The following is a 17,287-nucleotide window of genomic DNA, read 5'->3' on the forward strand; positions in this document are numbered from 1 at the left end:
AAGTCCTTCATGTCAAACTCCTTTGACAGCTGCTGCTTCAAACTCTTGATATCTTTCATATCTGCTCCTGCAACCAACATATCATCAACATACAGCAGTAGGATGATATAGCTGGACTGATATCTTTTGAAGTAGCAACAGTGGTCGGCGTTGCACTTCTGGAAACCTTCCTTGTGCATAAAGCCGTCAAACTTTCTGTACCACTGCCTTGGGGCTTGTTTCAGGCCATACAAGCTCTTCTTGAGTCTGCACACCAGGTTCTTCTTCTTTTCAAATTCTTTCTCAGGTCGGGAATATGCCTGACATCCTTCAGCTCCCATACTGACCCGTTCAACTTAATTTTCACCACGCCTTTGCCCACTATAGCACACGGTTGATCATCACCAAGATATACGTATCCAAGTTTTCCGGGGGTATACTTCTCGAAGAATTCTTTCTGAGAAGTAGCGTGGAACGACGCTCCTGAATCTAACACCCAAGATTCCTCCTTGCTCTCCAAAGAGCATATCAATGCGTCGTCTCCTCCTGAAGTGGATGTGACATTCACCTCTGCCTTTGCCTCCTTCTCTTTCTGTGCACTCTTGCACTGATTCTTGTAATGCCCGGTCTTTCCACAATTCCAACACTCGATAGCCTTCGAGCTGTTGCTTGGATTCCTTGATTTGGACCTCCTGTCCTTTGATCTACCTCTGAAGTTTGATTTTCCTCGTCCGTTTCCTCTGGTTGAATTTCTACCTCTTGACTCTGTATGCAATACTGAAGAGGTTGTAGCTTCACCCGTTTCTCTCCGTCGGATCTCCTCACTGAGAACCAAATCACGAACGTCGTCGAACTTCAACTTACTGTTTCCCGACGAGCTACTCACAGCTGTGACTGTAGCGTTCCAACTCTCTGGTAGGGAAGACAACAATATCAACGCCCGAACTTCTTCATCAAACTCAATCTCAACTGAACTCAATTGGGTTGTAACCGTATTAAGTTCATTGAGGTGTTGTGCTACTGACGCGCCTTCCGCCATTTTCAGATTGAATAACCGCCGCATTAAATGAACTTTATTTGCGGCTGATGGCTTCTCATACATATTTGAGAGAGCTGCCATAAGACCCGCCGTGGTCTTCTCCTTCGCTATGTTGAACGCAACATTGCGAGTCAACGTCAATCTGATAACTCCGAGGGCTTGTCTATCTAGAAGGTTCCACTCATCTGCCTTCATGGAATCTGGCTTCTTCCCCGATAGTGGTTGATACAGATTTTTCTGATACAGATAATCCTCTATCTGCATTTTCCAGAATCCGAAATCTGTTCCATCAAATTTCTCAAGTCTCATTTTTGCCTCATCTGTGGCCATGGCTCCCACTTGAATCTGACTTGTTCTAGATCGTTTCACGCTCTGATACCAGTTAGGAATTTAACGCCTAAACCCCTAATGCAACAGAAACGCAGTATAGAAAAAGTACACCAAGATTTAACGAGGTTCGGCAACTGCCTACGTCCTCGGGAGCCACACAGATAATTTCTTATTAATTAAACAAGAAATTACAATTTAGGAGCGTATCTCAAAACTGAGATTTCTCAGATAAACACTGTAGCTACAGTGTTAATAATCAAAGGGTATGAACCCTTTCAATTTTCACTTGAGAACAAATGAATAACCCACTATAAAAACCCCTTTTTATATTCCTCTCTCTCCTTAAATCTTTTTCTTAATCTTCCCTCAAAATCAATTGAGCGCTGGAGATGGGAACGCAGCTGCGTTCTTGGTCGCCGCCAGAAGAAAAATCGGAGGAGGGGGAAAAAGATCAGCCACGAAACCCTAGGGCCAAAGGGGGGGCTTTATAGGCGGATGTGGAGAGCTGGCGACAGCCTGTCGCCAGCGTTCGCTTCGACGCCAAAATCTGAGCCGAACGCAGAGGTCGAACGAAGAACGCTGAGGTCGACGAACGCAGAGATGAAGGGGGGTCGAACGCACAACAAAGGGGGAGGTTCGAACGCAGAGTTCGAGGTCTGCGTTCGCCCGAAGTTTGCGTCTGATCTCCTCAACTCACCTGTTCGAAGTCGCCTGGAGATCGCCAAATCGAGCTCGCCTGCTCGAAAGCTTGCCGGAGCTCTTCGTCGCCGGAGGTGAGTTTGATCTACACCTATTTCAACAAGAATGTCTCCTCGTTGAAGTTTATAATCAAGAGGGAAAACAAGCAATACATCTCCAAAAGAAACACACATCAAAAATGCAAATATTCCAGGTTCTTTCTGAACTGAAAACAAGTACTTAAATGTACACAGAGAGGAACAGAACTGCACTGAATTATCTAAGCACATAAGTCCTAAGTTCAGAACAGACCCACATCATTTTCTAGCCTTCCCAAACCTAATAAAATATCTACAATCACCAACAAGTCCCCAAGTTTCCATAAACACAACTACATGAAAAACCTAGCAGTTCTTAGCAAAAACTTTCCCTCTCTTGACTCCCACATAAGGGTTGGCATCAATAAGCATTTTGACAACCTCCCTCATTGAAGGACGAACGGCGGGCAAATTGGCAGTGCATAGAATCGCAACCCTCAAGACTTTGATCATATCATCTGCATAAGAGCCAGAAATTCTTGGGTCGAAAATATCTCTAATTTTCTGTATGTTGTCAAGATGAGTTGAAACCCAATAGACAATGTCCTTCCCTTCATCGAAGTGTGGACCGGTTGGGCTAAGGCCGGTGAGAAGTTCTAGAAGAACAACTCCGAAACTGTAAACGTCGCTCTTTTCGGTTACTTTGAGAGAATATGCAAGTTCTGAATTCACATTAAAACAAATAATGTTAGGAAATATACATATATATATACGAGGGGAAAAAGACACCGACAATTACTGACACTGGCAAGGGGCAAACAATTGAGAAGAGGGGAAAAAAAGAGGAGAATATAAATATGTAGAGAACCGACACAAATTTAGTCATGAGGAGAATATAAATATGTATGAAACTACCTCTCATGAAACTAATAAAAGATAAATTTTTGGTCAACCATTTTTCTCTGTTTATTAAGTTGGTTCACCATTAGATTAATGACTAACCCAACTAGGTTAGCACACTGGAAGGAAATTCTAACATAAGGACTACTTTAAAACAATCAACAATATTTGGGGATTCAGTAGCAATTTCAATTATTTGAGGACTAATTTTAAAATATCAAGGATTTAAAGAACTAATTTTAAGATATTAAGGATTTTAAACTCGTGACCTCTTATATCAAAGTTCACAATTATGACTGTTCCCATGTGAAATGCGAAGGCTTTATTTATAAATGAGATCAAAGTAATTCAGGTAGTCAGGATTATTCTGAAAGCTAAAGGGAGCTATTGTACTCACCAGGAGCCATATAACCGTGGGTGCCAGCGAAACAACTGTTATCCGACTCCTCCGCAACCTTCGCAATCCCAAAATCCGCAATCTTCGCTTCGCACTCCTCGTCCAGCAATATGTTGGTGGATTTAATATCTCTATGGAGAATAGCCGGTGAGCAATCATGGTGAAGGTACGTGATACCCTTCGCCGCTCCTACGGCAATGTTATACCTCTTACCCCAGTCGAGCTCGAGCTTCCCGCCCTTGACTCCTCGACGAAGAGCTTGGTGTAGATTCCCGTTGGGCATGTACTCGAAGACGAGGTAGCTGCATCCCCCTCTCGTCGCGCGAGCATACAGCTTCAGTATGTTCCTGTGCCTTATTTTCCCCAGTATGCCGATCTCCGCCGTTACCACCTTCGCCCCCTCCCCTTTCCAGAGTTGCTTGACAGCGAAAGTACCCCTGTTTTTATTTAAATCCAGCCTGAAGACCTTGCCCGTGCCTCCGCTCCCGATCAGATCCTCCGCCCGCAGGTTGCATATCTCCTCTGCGTCGAGGTCTGCAGGATGAAAAAGCTCCAGCTCCGTACTCGGATCAACGTTGCCCTTCTCAGGGTCAATCTTCTTAACGCTCTTGTAGCTCGCAATAATGGCAAGCGCGGATAAAAGCACGAACAAGACCGACATTATTATCAACACAACGAGCATGCCTCTTACGTAAATACTTTTGTGCCTCGGGCTCAAAGAGCAATAGCCTATGCGGAGGCCCGAATTGTTCCCGGAATTTCCATCGACGCATAAACCTGCGTTGCTTGAGAACGCTTCTTCCCCTGCTATCATTAAAAGCTCCGGTGGGATTTCTCCTGACAACTGGTTCTTGGATAGATCAAGAGAACTGAGCTTCAGCGATTGTAGCCCCACGGGGATTGAACCGACAAGCATGTTGTTTGATAGGTTCAGCGAATTGAGGGAAGTTAGAAGGGATATTTTTTCTGGGATTACGCCGTCCAATGAATTTTTCGCGAGGTCCAAGTCTACCAATCTGCTGCAATAAACGAGTTCTGATGGTAGTGAACCGGCAAAGGAATTGATTTCCAAATGCAAAGATGTTAAAAGATCTAAGTCGCCAATTTGAGATGGTAATCTCCCCGAAAAGGAATTATTATGAGCAAATAACTTCTGAAGTTGATAGAGTTTCCCAATCTCCGGGGGCAATTCGCCTGAAAATTTGTTGTTGTGCACGTATAGCTGAGTTAAACTCGTCGAGACCCCAATATCCGAAGAAATCCCACCAATAAAACCATTATCAGCCACATCGATGACTACTGCGTAGGGCAATCCCCATAATCCATCTGGAATTTTCCCAGTGAACTTATTCTGGCTAATCCTGAATCTCAGCAGGGACTTGCAACTTGAATAAGAATCAGGAAATTCTCCTGAAAAATTATTGTCCAAAGCAAGCAAGTATACTAGCTTGTTGTTCTGACATAAAAATCTTGGGAATTTGCCTGAGAAGTTATTTTCCGATATATCAAATGTGTCGAGAGGTGAGAAGCGACCAAGAGATGCCGGGAAATTCCCAGAAAAATTGTTCTCATAAATTGAGAATCCCTTTAGGAACCGCATGTTCCCAAACCCTTTTGGCAATTCTCCATGGAAATTGTTTCGGTATATCTGAAAATATGTAAAATTCAGATTACCAATCTCAGGTGGGAGTGTTCCACCCATGTTATTGTGAGATATATCGAATTCATTTAAACCGGAGAGGTTTGCGAGCTCAGGAGGGATTTCTCCACTTAAATTGTTTTGGTATAGCTCAATCTTATAAAGGTTGTGCAAATTCGAGATCTCTTTTGACAACTTCCCTGAGACTTGATTCATGGATAAGTCCAATGTACGAAGCCATACCAACCCAAAGATTGAATCTGGGATCTCTCCGATCAGATTGCACTTTGCCAAGTAAAGCAAGGTTAAATTCTTTAAATTTCCAATGCTCGGCGGTAGTTTTCCATGTTCAAAATTATTCTCAGCAAGACATAACTGAACAAGACCTGAAATATTTCCAACCCATAATGGAAAATTACCAGAAAGTTGATTCATTGAAAAATCGAGCAGCTGTAGCTTCTGCAGAGATGAAAGATCTGGCAATTCTCCGGTGAAACTGTTGGCTGAGAGATTGAGAGTTTGAAGATTGGTGCAATCATTTAATTCAGGAGGAATTTTGCCTGATAAAGTGTTTGTTTGGAGCTCAAGTGAGCTGAGGCTTCGAAGCGCAGAAATTGAAGGCGAAATCTGCCCAGAAAGAGACATGTTTACGAGTGCAATCCCAATGACATTGCCAGATTTGAAGTCGCAAGTAATTCCGACAAATTGGCAGGGTGATAGAGATTCGTTCCAGCTTTCAAGATAGTTCATAGGATCTTTTAACTGCTTTCTGAAATCCAGAAGAGCTTGAGTTTCCGCTGTTTGGGAGCTCGACGGCTGGAAAATGCATAGGAGGAAGATAGCAAAGAAGTGAAAAGAGAGTTTGATTTCCTCCATAGTTTCAGGTATCTGTAGTCCTAAAATAGCAGAGAGAAAAAAAAAATAGTTAGATATCAAAGGTGACTGAGAAAATGCAAATGATACCAAGTGAAAATAAGTCGAGGAAATTCAACTTTTTTGAGAAAAAGAGTGGAATATCTCTAAAATCTTATTCTCAAATAATCTCGCATCAGGGTGGCTGACTTCTATCCTATTATATAATCTTACACAAACTTGATTGTAATAAATCCAAGGAAGCAATACAAGGAAAATACCAAAACAAGAGAAGACTTTGGTCAAAAAGCATCCACTCTGCAAAAGGCCTCCGCAATGAATTGAGCTCGGCCAACTGGCTTCGTAAACAAATATTCATTATTATCATTATCAATTCTTTATATGAAAAATCAAGAAACTTCCAAAACACAATTTAATACTCAAAGAACATCAGAATCTACAAAGAGAACCAGCTATCTCATAGAGTCGTGTCACATCATCTTACAGGCTCTGAGCTAAGCTCAATCCATTTAAGTTGTAATCATGTATGACATCACAGGAAACAGGGGAAGAGACAGAGAGTAAAACAACATAGTTTTTGTACGTATTATTAGATAAGTATTTGTTAACGCTGATATTTTTAGTCAGTTTATACATTCCCAATAACATACATAAAAGCTCAGCAGCTAATACAAATCATCTTATAAAATGATATTAGATGACAAATCAAATTGCGGGGGGAAAAAAATTCATTAAGTTCAAATTTCACTATCCTAGTCACAGTAATATCTCATGGCTTACAAAGACTTTGGACTTTTGGATTTTTTTTTTTTCACGCATGTTGTCATCAATAATCTACATAGCACCAATTTGTGCTTCAGACTCATGCCAAAAAGAAAAAAAGTTGGTATCAATACAACCTTATGTATTTATTTAATTTTTTTTTTTAAATATCAGGAAAATGAGTTCCAATCATTTGCCCCTTATTTCTTAAGTCACGGGTCAATATATAGCGGTCACCATTATCACAATATCAAACCAAATATCTAATTATTAACAATTATTAAAATTAGCGAGAATCCATCATGTGTCTGCTATAACCCAGATAAAATAATATATAATTCTATAATTTATACGAGAAAAATCTTAGAAGATAAAAAAAAAATACTCCAAAAATCAATAATGGATTTTATTATAATACTACAACTATTCAGTCAGTTACACTACTCATCAAACTGCTCGCCCATTAAAAATTTCACAATTTCAATTGCAAAGATTGAACCCTTACTAAATTTTACTAAACGAATTATTATAAAAAAAATTCGAACTTTTTTCTTACCGAATGAGCTTCGAGTTTCTTTCTTCCGTAAAACCAGAGAACCCATTGCTTAAAATTTCATTAAAAGGTGGAACTTTTGAAGGGTCTCTTCGTGATTCGCCATTGAGTAATTCGGCGAAGAGATCGAAGCAGCCAATTCAGTGTTGGAAACTGAAGAAGAAGAACGAGGAGTTCAAGTATAATGAAGAAACAGAGAAGAATAGTTTTCTATTGATTTTTTAAAACAAAATTGGGTTTTAATATAAAAGGATTCTGATACATACACCTCGTTTTATTAAAATTCACGCCCTCAATGGAGGCTAAGTATTAGGAATTGCGACCGAGAATGAGACAAGATGGGGTGTGTTTATTTTGTTATGATATGGAAGAATTACGAGAATACCCCTCGTCCTATGTTTCGGGTGGGGGCCAGTGGGTAACTACTAAAGGGCGTGGTACGCGTGCCACGTCTTAACGGACCACTTTAGCGGGTCGGGTTACGTTTTAGTTGTGCCCGAATTGGTAAACCCGATAACGGATTTTTGGGATTTTACTTGGAAAGGGTAAATTCCACGTCTAAATAATGGGACACCCCTAATACTTCACATGAATTTGCACTTAATATCTGTAGGTGGAGCCAAAATTTTTATCTTAAGGAGGTTAAGAATCCAAGTTCCATAATGTATTTCCTATTTATTTCATACAAAAAGGTTTTTTGATATTAATCTCTCAAATATTTTAATATTTTGAAAGTCCGTCCTTCAAATCTCGAGATTGACTGCCATTAGGTTTTTTTTTCCAAATCTTAAATAATTTAAAAATTAGTCCTTCAAATCGTTGACATTGTCATAAAAGCTTGTTTTGATCGGGGTATGAGAAAGAAATTAAGGTGAAATAAAGTGCAACGAGATAGATACAAAGAGGTATATACATTTTAAGCTTCTTGTTTGGTTGGAGGGAGATTGAGGGGAGGTATGAATTTTTTTTTTATTTGGTAGAGATGATGGAAAGTAGAAGTAAGAAAATAAGTCAGTTAAAGTACAATAATAATCTTTTGTTAGAATATTTCTAAAATCATATTAATAAGATTGTATTTCATTTATTAAAACAAAGAGAAAATAAATAAAAGAAACAAAGAATAAAGACTTAGGGGACTAATTTCAAAATACAAAGATTGGTAGGACTTCTTCAAATTTATGTAAAGATTTCCAGAACTAATAATTTTAAATTTTGAAAAAAAAATAGGAGGCCAATTTCAAAGTTCATAAATTTCGGGATCTAATCCCAAAGATATAAATATTTGGGGGATTAAATTTAGGGTTTTGATGAAGATAATATATTTAATTATGTAATTATGAAATATTTTGGGAGGATAAAAGTGTACTTATAATGTTAATGTACTCAATCCCTCCGTGTCTCTCCGATTCAAAGGGATGTTTCTCTCTCTTAAAACCCAGTTCATTTTCAGCTTTTTTTTCTACTTCCCTTACCAAACTCTACATTAAATTCCCTTGAAAATGCCTCCTACCAAAGAGGATGTTTCCTTATTATCCTTTATTTTACTCTACCTTCCCTCGTACCAAACCAAGCCTAAGTCTTGTAGTTCTCATGATTAACTTGAAATAGTTTACGAGAATTAGAGAGCTTAGCAACATCAATGATTTGAAAGGCTAGTTTTAAACTAACATAAAGGATTTGTAGGGACTTAGATAGCAACGTCGATGATTAAATAAATGATCTTAAAATATTAAAGATTTATGGTCTTAAACAAGGTTGTCCCACTGGGCATGCGGTCCAAAGCTGGCCCAATGTCTGACTCGGACCCAAGAAAAACCTAGAAAATCAAACCTGTCCGAGCTTCGGGCCCATGTTCGGTTGGTTCAGCAAAGCCCGTCCCGGGCCTGGCCAGCTCGGCTTCCACAATGTTGGGCCAAAGTTCTCAGTTTGGCCCGAACCCGAACCAAACTAGGGAGCTGGTAATGGCTCCCTAATTAGCCATTGGAACTAGTCAAGCTCCGAAGCCCGGTTCGGCCCGGCCCATATTTAGACGGGTCCAACTATTCACACTCCCAAACAGTAACTTTGGGGGTGTGTGAGGACTAAATTTCCCTTCTCCCAAACCAAACCAGGCCAAGTCCAAAAGGGTATTTTCGGCAATCCAACTCCCAAAGTTACTGTTTGTCTGACTCGGACCCAAGAAAAACCTAGAAAATCAAACCTGTCCGAGCTTCGGGCCCATGTTCGGTTGGTTCAGCAAAGCCCGTCCCGGGCCTGGCCAGCTCGGCTTCCACAATGTTGGGCCAAAGTTCTCAGTTTGGCCCGAACCCGAACCAAACTAGGGAGCTGGTAATGGCTCCCTAATTAGCCATTGGAACTAGTCAAGCTCCGAAGCCCGGTTCGGCCCGGCCCATATTTAGACGGGTCCAACTATTCACACTCCCAAACAGTAACTTTGGGGGTGTGTGAGGACTAAATTTCCCTTCTCCCAAACCAAACCAGGCCAAGTCCAAAAGGGTATTTTCGGCAATCCAACTCCCAAAGTTACTGTTTGGGAGTGGATATAGCAAACATGTATTTAGACCCAGTCCAATGGCTAAAAAAGTAGTTGTTGGACTAGGCGATCTAGATTCGCCCTGGTCCAATGTCTAGTTTTCTAGCTGTTGGACCAGGTTTGGCCTGACCCTGGCCCTATACAGGCAGTGTAAATAGCCTATAATGATAAAAATACCCAAATACCCTAAAAAAGGTAAAAAGTGATAAAAATTTGTATTTTGATAATTGGGTTAGGGGGTTGCCTCTATAAATAGAGGGTTTTTGATTTATTTTTCTTATAAATAACTCATCTACTTCTCTCTAATACTCTTTTATTCTCTCTAATACAGTACTATACTCTCTCATTCTCCTCTTATACTTTCTAATACTTTCTAATTCTCTAATTCCAATAGCTTCGTCCTCCAGTTATGAAGGGAAAAATCTAACTCCTGAAATGAGTCTTACAGCTACTCCTACTACCGACAGTGATCCTGAGTCCGGTGGTGATCCAACACGTAGAGTTCCTAAAAGGTCGAGATCTGATATATGGAATTTCTTTGAGAAGATAGATGTCACTAGGAACATAGTAAACTTCTCAATCAAAAGACCAAATGTATGTTATGCGGCAATATCTTTGCAGCTCGTCATAAGAATGGCACTAATCACCTCATACATGATATGGAAAACACAATAGAGGGTAAGTAATACCTTAAGGCAACATCCACCAATCTCTACTCTCTCAATCATTGTCTTCTAGTATCTTCAGTTCATGGAACTAAGATGCAATTAAAGCCAGAAAATATGTCATCATGTTTGTTTACGTCGAAAGTTGGTTTTATTACGGAACTTATTACAACGTTTATCGTTTTAAAACAAGTTCAAAAGAGTGAGTCTTTTTATAGGACTTCTCTTACACAAATAAAACAAAGAAAATTACAACTTCCTAGAAACACACATAGAGAATGTTTATCACCCGCTGCTTGTGTGAGATTTTTGCCTGTGTCGGAGACGCGTTAGGCCGTGGACCGCTAAAAATCATATCGGGTTGATGGGAAAGAAGGCTTGATGTTCTTGTTTCACAAAGGAAACCAAGAACTGAAGTAAATATCCCAATATGGTGAGATAAATACTCTTCTCAAGATCAAAACGAAGTTTGATATTAAGGAACTGATGTAGGGATGCTAAAAGGGTACAGATCTGCCAAACTCCTCCTCTTTATGCTGAAGAACTCACCAAGATCTCCTCCTCCTCTCTGAAATTCGTGGCTTAGCTCTCTCAGAGTCAGTACCTTGCCTCCAAGCTCCAAAATTCTAGATCCCTTGAATAGTTACCCATCAGCCCCCTTCACAAAATGATGAAGGGGGTATTTATAGGGCTTCGGACACCGTGTTCGTGGATAAGAGTATATCTTTAGTTAATAACCACTCTCTCACGTTTAAGGATAGCCTCAAGTCAGTTGGAGAGGCTCTGGGATGAATGAAATCTACAAATCTATCGAGAAATGCATCGTTAGGAGGCTGAACGGGTGAAACAGCCTTACCAGGGGTGAAACACGATGTGTGTTTCACCCAATGTGTGTTTCGCCCATGGGGTGAAATACGATGTGTGTTTTGCCTATTTGGGCAAAACAGCTTGGACAATCTTAGGTATTTTGGCTTTAATTCTCTCGTCCAACCTTGGAATGAGGTGATTCAAGATGCGTTAGAAAGCTAGAGAAGAGACCTATAACTTTTATCTTTTGAGCTTCTTCGGAATCAAATCATATCATGACCTAAAAGTGTGAGACACCATTGGTGTCTCATAGGTGCGAAACAATCTGGACTATCTCGGGTATTTTGGCTCTAACTCCCTCGTCCGATTTCGGAATGAGTTGATTCAAGATGTGTTGGAAAGCTGGCGAAGAGACATACAACTTCCTATAGGAAAGACACATATGGTGTGGGCGAGACACACATGGTGTGTGTCAGACACACATGGTGTTTCGCCCCTTGTGGGTGAAACATAGCTCCTGGATGAGTTATTTCTTTGTTGTTTTGCCATTTCGTGTGTTACGTTAACTCGTACAGTTCACCGACTGGCTTCATGCGCTTGTTAGATTCTCTACAACATTAGATATCCTCTTTGACTCGGATAATGACATTCATCATCTGCTCTTCATCTCGAGCTGCGTGCGGAAACCTATAGGTAATTTTTGATACCTACAGATACCCCATCCAAAGTGTTTTAGTCTCGTTCTTTTATAGAAGAGCCTGGAATACTTTGGATGATTAGCCTAGCCTTCAACCTCTTTAGTATTTTGTCGAAGAGATCACGTAGAAGGACCTGTAAATGGCTTCGATTCTTGACTTCTTCGGCTTTTAGTCTATTCAGTATTTTGTCGTATAGCTAAAATTCTCCCGGTGCTGCATTTATCATCTGATCATTATCGAAACCTTGAAATGAAGCTGGTGTATTAGTTTCTGAATTTAGCTCGTGTCGTTGAATCAACGTTGGACTTGATCATCTTCGTCGAGAATTCATATATGAATCATAATTGAACTTTTGGGGGTAATCTTAAGCCTTATTTCGATGAAATTATCGACACGTTGACTGATGTCGACCTTCATTACAACGCGTTGTCCGGCATTGACTTTCATTTGTAACGCGTTGACCGGTATTGACTTTCATTTGCAACACGTTGACCGTTGTTGACTTTTATTTATAATGCGTTGTCCGGTGTTGGGGTGTGGCAAGCCCAAGTGGAGAGGTTGTAGGACCAACTATTGAGGCTGGTTCTTCTGCAGGTACAGATTTTATCCTGATGTCCTGTTATTCATTTGTCAGCTTTTTCTTAACCATAAGGGAGTTTTGATTATAGGAAGCTGGTGCGTCAGTGACTTTTGTACCTTATTATGATTACTCGTTATGTTTAGAACAAATAACCATAATACTTATAGGATTTTTGGCAAACTATCAGCCATCAACGGTTTTGATGACCCTTTACCGATGTTTGGTGGAAAATTTATGAAATGAAAATGGAAGAACTGTGTTTGATTTTATTTTGCTCTAACTGCTTAGAAAAATAATGTTTACAACTCTCTCAATCTCAATTACAATTTGAATTTCCTAATTATAAAAGAGAAGAGAATTGATCTGAATTCTCCCATTTGTTTAGTTCTGGGTTCTTCACAGTGATGATGGGGTGCCTCCCTCGAATGCTCACATTGAGTTTGCTCTTAGTTAACGATATGATATTTCGCTTCACTAGAACGATATCTTCTCCTCACGATTTAACACTATGGAGAACTTGCAAAGCAAGTTTTAAAACTCTGAACGAGTTAATAACTCAGAGCGAGCTTAAACTCTTAAAAAAGAGTTAATTTGAACCGAAAAATCGGTTAATAAGCCAAGAGAATGCTCCAAGAACTTTGTTGTTGTAGAAAGCTCGAAGATGATCTGCTGTCGAGAAGATGATCTGAAGAAGCTGATCTCTAGATCTCCAAGATCAAAAGATCCAAACTCAGTTGAGTTTACTCCTATTTATAGGGAATTAAGGGGTGTAACCGCCCCCTTAATTCTCTCCTAAGTGGGGCTGAATGGGGTGTAACCGCCCCCTTAAACTACTCCCCAAATCATGGGAAAAACGATTTTGAAACCGTTCAGTTTGTGCTTTGAACGAGTCAAACGCAAGTCTGGGCGTTCTGGGTCCGAGCTCTGCCTTTTAGACTTGAAATGCAGAGTTGGGCCTGTTTTTGGCTAAAAACGCCATGTTCGCATAGCGTTGTAAATCTGAAACGCGGAATTGGGATGCAGAGATGAACTCCACGTTTTGAGTCCACGAACTCCGCGTTTTTAATTGGAACGTTGGGGATGACCTCTGTGTTTTGACTCTGAAACGTGGGCATGACCTCTGTGTTTTGATGTTGTAACACAAGGATGACCTCTGTGTTTTGATGGTGTAACGTAGGGCATGACCTCTGCGTTTTGAGGTTGTAACACAGGGAGGACCTCTACGTTTTGAGTCTGAAACGCAGAGGCGAGCTCTGCGTCTTGATTTGAAGAGACCGTTAATTTTTAGTCTCTTTTGTTAGAATGTTGCAAAGACCTTCATCTTATAATCTTCATCTTGGCTCCTTAAAAATATGAGAGTCGTCAGATTGTAACTCCCGATGTTGATTGTAAAGGTTGTTGTTAATTAAAGCTTTTATCAGTTGTTACGAAGGTTGTTAGATTATAACCTTCATCGATCTACGTGAAAGTCTTCAAATTATAGCCTTCTAGAAGTTATCATATTGTAACTTTCATCATAGGTGTTTGATGAGAATTAGCTATCTATTGTGATTTTTAGACAGCCTACAGAACCCCCTCCAAAGTTTTTGAAAGTTCGCAGTTGACTGAGACGAATCTTCGGAATACTTTGGATCTTAACTCTGATCTTGGAGCTGTTGATTCCTTGTCGTAAAGGAGTTGTTCTCTGTACCCACTTCAAAGACATCTTGGTTGAAGGGATTTGCCACGTAGGACCTGGTAGGCGTCTAAAAATACGTATAGATATCTATATATAGCTCAAGACAAAGAGAAGATAATGAATGTCATTATCTAAGTCAGAGGGGATCATCCAAAACCAAAAGAAGCAAAGGAACAGGTGAAACAACATAGAAGATCAATATGAATACCCACGATAAGGAACCCTGACGCGCATAGGCGCGATAGTGAAAGGTGTCATGTAAGAAAATAGAGTGTCTCACCTATGGAAAATTGTAGAGCTCTTTGCTAGCTTTCTAACGCATCTTGGATCACCTGATTCCGAGATCGAACAAGGAAGTTAGAGCCAAAATACCCGAGACAGCGACAAGGAACACTGACGCGCATAGGCGCGATAGTGGAAGGTGTCACATACATAAACAGAGTGTCTTGCCTATGAAAAACTGTAGACCTCTTCGATAGCTTTCCAACGCATCTTGGATTACCTCATTCCGAGATCGAACGAGGAAGTTAGAACCAAAATACCTAAGACAGCGACAAGGAACACTGACGCACATAGGCTCAGCAGTGGAAGGTGTCGCACACACAAACAGAGTGTCGCCTATGGGAATTTGTACAGCTCTTCACTAACTTTTCAATGCATCTTGGATCACCTTATTCCGAGATCAGACGAGGGAGTTAGAGCTAAAATACCCGAGACAACACAAACCGTCTCAAAAATTTGTAGAGCTCTTCACAAACTGTCTCGGAGGTGCGCGACAGTCGTAACTGTCACGGTAATATATTACACATTTCAGCCATGATGCGATTTAAATTTGAAGAAACTCAAAATACAAAAGTTGTAAATATCTTGGTTAGCTTTCTAACGCATATTGGATCACTTGATTCCGAGATCGGAAGTTAGAGTTAAAATACCCGAGACAACATAAACTTTCTCAGAGGTGCGCGGCAGTTGTAACTGCCGTGGCAATGCGCGACAGTTACCACTCTCACGCACACTGAGAAGCTGAAAATATCATTTTTGATAGTTTTCTTAAGTTTTATGTGGTCCACATGGCTTATTAACTGCTGGGGATCACTTATGAAGGTGGGGAAAACAGTTACAAGCAAAAATATGCCCACTACCCACGAAAATCGCCCACTAAATGCAGGGGACGGTAGTTACAAAGACTGAAAAACTGCCTCCTTTAGCCATGGCAGTGTCCACTGCCACGCCCAAAGGGGAAAATTAACATCAGTTATTTTGTATTATTTCTAACAGGTATGACTCCTAGATGCTATAAATACTTTCCTATACACACAGAGGAGGGAGGACCAGGCAATTAGGGCAGAGAATTTGAGCAAGAGAGAGAGTCTTCATTCTTCACAAATATCCTTAAGAAGCTTTTGGCGATTCCTAAAGATTTAATCTCTGACTTGATCTTTGGAAGAGTGACCATCTTACATCGATAAGATATTCACTTAAGATTCTTACTTCGATAAACGAAGAAGAACATCCAAAAGCCTTTATGATTCAATCAGAATCTGTGAATCGGTGGTCCACGGGCTAACGCACCCCAGGCATATGCAAAGATCCCACAAAAGCAGGAGTTTATAAATGATTTCTGTGTTATTTTCTAGGAAGTTGTAATTTTCTTCTTATTGTGTAAGAGAGGTCTTATAAAAAAGGCTATTTTGTTTTGAATTCATTGTAAGCGATCAAAAATATAATGGATTCCACAATGAAACCAACTTTCGACAAAAATAAACTGGCGACCACAGTGGGAGCCAACGATCTCGCTACCGAGATAGTCGTGTCGTAGCCGATCAAGATACTGGTTGAATCCACGGTCGAGTACGAGTTCGACCAAACCAAGTTTGAGGAATATCTCTAATCATCCTCTTTAAGATCTTCATTGTCTCGCAAGTACAAGAGGATCTCACCATTGAAGAAGGCTTACATGCCAAAGAAGGCCCAATGTGAAGACTCTCACCCAATCGTTGCCGAGGCCTCCTCTCGCAACATTATCCTGGCGACCCCCAAAGCTGGAAGCTCTGCTCACGATGATTCCTCCCTAATTAAGGAATCGTTCGATCGAAGTTCGTCATCTTTTACGAAGAGGGCTCGTCAGAGACAATGCCAACGCCTTGCTCGTCAAATGGCTAAGGCCTTAGAACAAACCAATGGGGTTCGCTGCTATGCGGACCTAGAGTCGAGGAAGCATCAAGTGGTCCATTCGTCCTAACGACAAACCACTCATATCTCTGCTAAATTTACGATGGAGGAATGCAATCTCGTCAAAAGGGCTCGTTTGACCCTCAAAGATCGCATACAAAAGCATTGTGCAAACGTCGCTCATGCCATTGCTCTCTTGCAACAAAGACGAGGAGGAAAAAAGGAAATGGTGTCTAAAGAATCACCAAAGAATCACAAAGTTTGGATTCCTAAATTTGAACTTATCCAAAAATCAAATTGGCGGGTCACATCCTTCAACCGCGGTAGTCTCCACTGTCGCGACCAAAGAAAAGTTGCCGAGGTCTTCTCTTCAACCCCGTTGACGTCTATGCCTGGTCCGTCTATTGCAACCACATCTACTACATCACTGGTGAAGCCTTGGGTCAATCCTGACCTGTTAAAATTCAAAGTCACAATGGCGGATCGTCTTGGTCCTTTACCTGATGATCGAGGCAAAGCTCTAATCAAAGAACGCTTGGGTCCGATAAATGAATCCCGAGTAAATTCTTATACTAGGGGGTCGTAAGTATTCTCCTATCAGGACAAAGCAATCCCAGGAGGGGAAAACTTCAATTTCTTCTCGTTTGGGGCCTGTAAAGACTCCATGCCTGCAAGGGGTTGGACCTAAACATATAACCTTGAATCACTCAGAGGTGACAACAAATCGTCCTGCATATGTCAACAAGGTTCAAACACAAAAACAGAAGATAAGTTTCTATGGTCACCATATTGATGAGCTGTACTATCAAACTAAGTGTGGAAACAAATCACGAAAAATGACTGTTCGAGAAATAAGTCCTCATCGTGTATGTGAAAAGCTTATCAAAGCAGTGTTGTCTGAATGCAACTGCTCTAAAGTCGAACCTCCAAGGGTTTCTTTATTCTAGAGACTTTCTACCAAAACGT

At 40.6% G+C, this 17,287-nt stretch overlaps 1 protein-coding gene across 4 annotated transcripts; it reads right to left on the reverse strand.

Moving 5' to 3' along the window:
* LOC109842752 (receptor-like protein kinase HSL1) lies at positions 2,216-7,405 on the reverse strand. Of its 4 annotated transcripts, none has more exons than XM_020411632.1 (3): positions 7,192-7,405; positions 3,362-5,888; positions 2,216-2,786 (listed from the first exon to the last, which is right to left on the reverse strand). In XM_020411632.1, exons 2-3 carry the CDS (start codon positions 5,874-5,876, stop codon positions 2,431-2,433), a joined length of 2,871 nt encoding a protein of 956 aa, XP_020267221.1. In that variant the 5' UTR covers positions 5,877-5,888; positions 7,192-7,405; the 3' UTR covers positions 2,216-2,430. The 4 variants fall into 4 exon arrangements, with proteins under 4 accessions (XP_020267221.1, XP_020267218.1, XP_020267219.1 ...); XM_020411629.1 differs by having other exon boundaries at positions 3,362-5,896; XM_020411630.1 differs by lacking the exon at positions 7,192-7,405 and adding an exon at positions 6,134-6,283 and having other exon boundaries at positions 3,362-5,896.

Source organism: Asparagus officinalis, chromosome 5 (assembly GCF_001876935.1).
Source record: "Asparagus officinalis chromosome 5, Aspof.V1, whole genome shotgun sequence".
NCBI lineage: Eukaryota > Viridiplantae > Streptophyta > Magnoliopsida > Asparagales > Asparagaceae > Asparagus > Asparagus officinalis.

Bases quoted from the DNA above. Each gene is read 5' to 3' on its own strand.
- LOC109842752 (XM_020411629.1), bottom strand. From the start codon at position 7,237: ATGGGTTCTCTGGTTTTACGGAAGAAAGAAACTCGAAGCTCATTCG. The intron at 5,897-7,191 runs GTAAGAAAAAAG...CTGCTATTTTAG, and splicing joins AGAAACTCGAAGCTCATTCG to GACTACAGATACCTGAAACT. The intron at 2,787-3,361 runs GTGAGTACAATA...ATGTGAATTCAG, and splicing joins CCACGGTTATATGGCTCCTG to AACTTGCATATTCTCTCAAA.